At 43.8% G+C, this 6,000-nt stretch overlaps 1 protein-coding gene across 1 annotated transcript; it reads left to right on the top strand.

The window, feature by feature from the left end:
- Positions 1-1,338: 1,338 nt before the first annotated feature.
- Positions 1,339-3,458, top strand: LOC121893402 (zinc-binding protein A33-like). The gene is made up of 2 exons (XM_042405553.1): positions 1,339-1,496; positions 1,606-3,458. The coding sequence occupies exon 2, from the start codon at positions 1,623-1,625 to the stop codon at positions 3,033-3,035; it is 1,413 nt and encodes a 470-aa protein (XP_042261487.1). The 5' UTR covers positions 1,339-1,496; positions 1,606-1,622; the 3' UTR covers positions 3,036-3,458.
- Positions 3,459-6,000: the final 2,542 nt, after the last annotated feature.

Below are 6,000 nucleotides of genomic sequence, written 5' to 3'. Positions count from 1 at the left end.
CTCAAGCTGACGTAGCCTCATGGCTTTGTCGGCTTCTATTTCCAGCTTTTTGACTTGCAGGCAGAACTCATGCTGTGCTCTAAGTTCCTGATCCTTTTCTTGGGACTCCAGATGGAGACGAGCTAGGCGTACTTTTAACCAAGCCTCGCCTCCAGACCCTGAAGAAGCAGGAGAAAAGGGGTCAACACCCAGGGCTGCTTGACAGATCCCCACTGACTCACTACAGCTGAAAACAGCTGAAAGAAACAAAATAAAATCCTACCTGGCTGCACTAATCTTACCTGTCAAAATGTCAGAATAAAACACACTTAAGCAGCCACCCATAAGGCCTAGTGTTCAATAGACAGTCAGATTACCTGCGTGCGGTGCTGAAACAAAGGATATATGAAAACAAGAAAAATAAACTAAGCCAAGTGCCCAGGTCCCGAACACACACAGAACTACTGTCTCAATCGAGTTAACAGGATTTCACTCACCAGAAGACCTAAATTAATCTCAGAGCTAACTATCACACTAGTTAATATTACAACAGAAAGGCATAGAGGCAGAATGCTCAGGTTAAATCACAGCCGCCCTGACTTTTGCCCGATTCGGCTTTTATCATCTTGCATGACAGACCAGGCAGGCTGGTGATTGGTGGGTGATGAAAAGAGGAAGGCCCCGCCAAGGACGGGGAAGACTGGGGCACCAACACAGGTTGGGTGTCCGGAGGTGCCCAGATAAGAATCCCCCCGGAGGAGCTGATGATGCCCTAGTTTGCAGAAGAAAAAGACTACACCACAGTAACAATATAACGAGTTGTCACCCAGACCGGTAACAATACTGTTGTGTACAGCTTTTATAGTCTGATGCTCTGTTGGTTGAGCATGTAGAATAGACAGTGATTTGCTCTTATTGCCTTTGTGATGCAGAACGTTGCACAATAAACTGGTCGCTCGTTTTCCAGTTTGCTTTTTCTTTTTTCTTCTTATGACTTTTCATAAGTCAGTTTTTCTGGAAAAAGATGGCCCACCCAAAATACAGTTTCTGCATACACCATTGCTATGTGAACCTTTAATTCCTATACAATAAAAGCTCCATCACAACAGAACCACCGCCCCTCTGAATGACAGATTATTTTTTAAGCTTTATAAAGGTCATGATGTTCTGTACTGTACAGATAAAATCAGGTAAAACCTGTTAATCATTAAACTTTAGAGGTGTTGGTAGGTGTATCTTTGAATGTTAGAATGAAACACACCCTGTGTTACATGTGAAGCAACAGCATTTATTAGAGGAGGTCTGAGAAAGCTCCACCCCTCAGCTGACTCACCTGACACAAAGCAGGAAACAGTTTATTCTTCGTCTCTGAAGAGACACACAGACTGAAAAACAGACGATCAGATTCACCTTCAGACCAAACTAACAACTTCCTCTGAGTGAGTACAGCTACAGGAGAGAAAAGTGGAAAACTAGAACTCTGCTGCTTCAACCTGCTGACTCTCCACACACTGAATGTGAGTTTGAATAAAAACTGGAGTCAATGTGAAAGTAAATGTCAGTGAAGTTAGTAGAGGAGGGAGGGGAGTCATGACTGACTGTACTAACTGTCTGTTGTGTTTTCAGCTTCACTCGGAGACAAAATGTCTTCCAGATCAGAGGAGGATCTCTGCTGCCCGGTCTGTCATGACGTCTTTAGAGATCCTGTTGTTCTGTCATGTAGCCACAGCTTCTGTAAAGACTGTCTGAAGAGCTGGTGGAGAGAGAAACCAACACATGAGTGTCCAGTTTGTAAGAAAAGATCTTCAACGGAAGAACCACCTTGTAACCTGGTGTTAAAGAACCTGTGTGAGTCCTTCTTACAGGACAGAGATCAGAGAGCTTCAGAGGCTCTCTGCAGTCTGCACTCTGAGAAACTCAAACTCTTCTGTCTGGACCATCAGCAGCCAGTGTGTCTCGTCTGCAGAGATTCAGAACAACACACCAACCACAGATTGAGACCCATCAATGAAGCTGCACGACAACACAAGAAGGAACTTGAGGAAACTCTGGAGCCCTTAAAGGAGAAGTTAAAGGTTTGTGAAGAAGTTAAAGTGAAGTTTGATCAAACAGCAGAACACATTAAGGTCCAGGCTCGACATACAGAGAGGCAGATTAAGAAGCAGTTTAAGAAGCTTCACCAGTTTCTAGAAGAGGAAGAGGAGGCCAGGATGGCTGCTCTGAGGGAGGAAGAGGAGCAGAAGAGTCAGATGATGAAGGAGAAGATGGAGGCTCTGAGCAGAGAGATAGCAGCTCTTTCACACACAGTCAGAGCAACAGAGGAGGAGCTGAGAGCTGAAGACGTCTCATTCCTGCACAACTACAAGGCTGCAGTGGAAAGAGTCCAGCGCTGCCTCCTGCTGGATGATCCACAGCTGCTCTCAGGAGCTCTGATAGACCAGGCCAAACACCTGGGCAACCTGACCTTCAACATCTGGAACAAGATGAAGGAGATGGTCTCCTACACTCCTGTCATTCTGGATCCAAACACTGTTTATCCAGAACTCATCCTGTCTGAAGATCTGACCAGTGTGAGACGAGTAGCGCGACAGCAGCTTCCTGATAATCCAGAGAGGTTTAATTATTATCTCTCTGTCCTGGGCTCTGAGGGCTTTAACTCAGGGACTCACAGCTGGGATGTCGAGGTTGGAAACAGTACATACTGGATACTGGGTGTGTTATCTGAGTCTGCCCAGAGGAAGGGAACCATAGAGTCTGGATTATGGAGAATAGGGTTCTATAATGGTGAATACTTAGCATGGTCACCATCAGCTTCCTCCATTTCTCTCTCAGTGAAGAAGAAGCTCCAGAGGATCAGAGTGAATCTGGACTGGAACAGAGGAAATCTGTCGTTCTCTGATCCTGATACTAACACACACATACACACCTTCAAACACACTTTCACTGACAGACTGTTTCCATACATTAACACTGTGAATGAACTGAAGATTTCCCCACTGAAGGTCTCTGTGACAGTGGAACAGAGCAGTTACAGACGAAGAGGATGGTTCTTTTAATTACTCTCATTTATTTCTTAAAGGGAAAAGTCGCTGAATTTAACCTCTGAAGTTTCTGTTCTCCTGCAAATTGCAAAGTTAAAAAACATTACATGTAATGTATTGTTTAAATAAATATACTGTGTATGAAACTCTATGTGAAATAATTCAAAATATCTGCACAATTTTACATTTGATGTGATGAAGTCAAAATAATTCTGTCTGTGAAAGTGTTTTTATTCAGTTTTCATCTGTTGAATTCTGTCATTTAATCAGAATTTATTATCATTTATTTGGAAATAAAAGAAAAGAATAAAGAAATTAATTTTCATTCATCTTCATTGTCTGCACTTGTTAATGTGGTACTACGTTCTTCACCCAATATTTACAGTGTACAATGTAGTACAAAGTCAAGAGGTTGTGATATGTAGCACAACAAGTTAGTTAAGCGGTAAACAGAACCACATTCCTGCACATGTTCAGTGGCGTCTGCCTTATACAGAACTACTCTCCTGAGACTGACAGCGTGATCGCTGTTATTTGGAGCCGTTTCTAAACAAACTAACGTGACCAAACTCTTCATGATGAAGGAACATGTCACCCAGTGCAGCGCTGTGACTCACTGATGTGTTATTAATGTTTTTTGGACAACAACGGAGGTCTACGGTACAGAGGAATAAGATATATCAGGCCTTGGATACACACACAATACTTGTTAGTAGATCAGTTCACTGTTGGTTTGGATCCAAACATGAGATTTGTTGACAAGAAGAACAATATAGAAAATCACCAGAAATATCCTTTAAAAGTGTCAAAAGTTTAGCAGTAAGTCACTTGATAAATGTGTCTTAATGCTCACACTTTTTTCCTCTTAAATTGGTTCTTTAGAGCATCTTAAGTCTAATTCTTAGCAGTGTGATTAATTCTTGCTGCTCTCTGTGCAACAGTCGACAGCAGCCACCAGGAGGCAGCACTTCCTTGTGTTTTCTCTCTCATGTATCACAGCTCTCTGTTTGCTCTGTTGGCGTCAGAGTTGACTCACTGCAGGACCTAGAATGATGCGGTTGGGTGTGTCTCTTCTGCTCTGTGAAACTTACATCTAAAAAATCTCTTGGGGCAAAAAATGTATAAATGAGTCTCCAGAATGAAGACATTATAGCAGCGGTTGGCAATTAGGTTCAACCATGGGTCAGTTTCTTCAGGAAGAATCTGAGGTTGGGAAGGTTGTTAACCGACAAAGTGGAAACACAGGCTGATCTGTTTTGTTTATTTCTTCTTTTTTAATTATTAATGATTAATAATAAATAAGTCCCTTGCAAGCAACATCGAATGCTTTGACCCAGATAATCAAGATTCAGACATTGATGATTATCTCCTGGAAGTCGAACACTGCCTGTGTGACTTACCTCACCTCATGTGCCCTGCTAGAGGGCCCGAAGATGACGCTGGAGTTCTATGGATCCACACATCAGGAGATGCTGAACTAGTGCTGGAAGGCAACAAGATGCCTCGTGTCAAGATGGACGACAGAACAGGACCTCCCAGATGCCAACTACTTCACCAGGGGGGTGGGAAACAAAACCGTGAGGATGATGACCAAACCGACCCCCAGACCGAAGTCTTTCAGCCATTTATACTCCTGTAAATGGGTGGCGCAGCCTCCACACCAAAGGGGGGTGGACTCACTGTGGTTGTGTCCCCTCCAGTTAAGCATAGTGTACTGTACCCACAATCTCAGCAAGCACTAACACTTAGTACCACTCCATCTGGTTCAATAACCACTGTCAGTTTGCAGTCTGCTTCCCCCATAACCTTTGCATGCATTAGATACTACGTCAGGTTTGAAGTCAGGTGTAACATAGATGAGTAAGTAAGTCAGACTAAATCCTTAGATGTGCTACTAACAGTGTTATGCAACCTTCACGAACATCTGACACATGATTTTGGCAGTTCAACCCAAATCCAGTTAGGACTAGGATTCACACATCACTTACAGGTACATTCAAACACACACAGGCCAGACTGGACTCTCTCCTTGCCATTCAGCACACCAGTCTGGGCCATTCAACTGGTTAACTCCAACCTCTTTCAGGAGTGAGCCTATTAACCTAACCACCTTTCCTTTTTCTTTTTTTCCCTTTTGTTTTCTTTTTCCTGATTTTGTGTTATTATTGTTGATAACTAAAGAGCAGCAGAGGATTGTGTTGGTTAATACCTTGTGTACCTAGATGTAGTCAGAACTCTGCCCAGTCAAGCCTCTACAAAACTCAGGAACTGTGGAACTGTACAGACTCTCTAGCTTCTCCTCAGGGATTAAAGACTCTTTGTTTCAGGGACATGGACTGTGTAACCCACAGGTCATACCTCCTCCTAAGCCCTTGGGTTGCTCCGAAGACTGTGGCCAGCAGCCCACTCTTCAGACCAAATGGAGGGACCTCAACCACGTGGTAAGACAAAGGCAGGTCTACATGTAAACTCTGAAGCCTGACCACTGAAATCAAAGAACAGTGCCAAAATGCTGCTCTCACAGACTCCATTTCCCAGCCTGCTTTTTGCAGTTTGCACCTAGGTGTGAACTCTTTAGGAAGCCTCAAACTCTGGTCTCTCATTGGCAGAGGCACACCAACACCACCAGGAGTCATGGCAATGCAGCCGTGACATCACCAAAGCTTTAAGTAGCAGCTGCACACAGAAATCTTCACCTATCCACAGTAACCATGCCGGTGGAAGCTTTGCTTTCTCTGTGAGCCTGTTTATTAAAAGAGGTAACCCTGGGCACATGTACTTTTTCCCGACCGACTGGAAGATTCTCCCCTCGCTGAATGATCTTAGGCTTCATCCTGTTTTCACCCAACCACAATCACCGGAACCGAAGAAGAGAACGCTGTGCAACCCAGCACTTTTTTGTTTGCCGGCAGTAGGAAGAAATGGATTTCTTTGTGGAGATGTGGATAACTCCAATGCCCCGCTGCCTTCCAACCAAGTC

The sequence above is a fragment of the Thunnus maccoyii genome, chromosome 3, assembly GCF_910596095.1.
Source record: "Thunnus maccoyii chromosome 3, fThuMac1.1, whole genome shotgun sequence".
In the NCBI taxonomy this organism is placed as follows: domain Eukaryota; kingdom Metazoa; phylum Chordata; class Actinopteri; order Scombriformes; family Scombridae; genus Thunnus; species Thunnus maccoyii.
The sequence above is the reverse complement of the archived record's forward strand: the minus strand, read 5'-3'. Positions and strand labels throughout refer to the sequence as shown.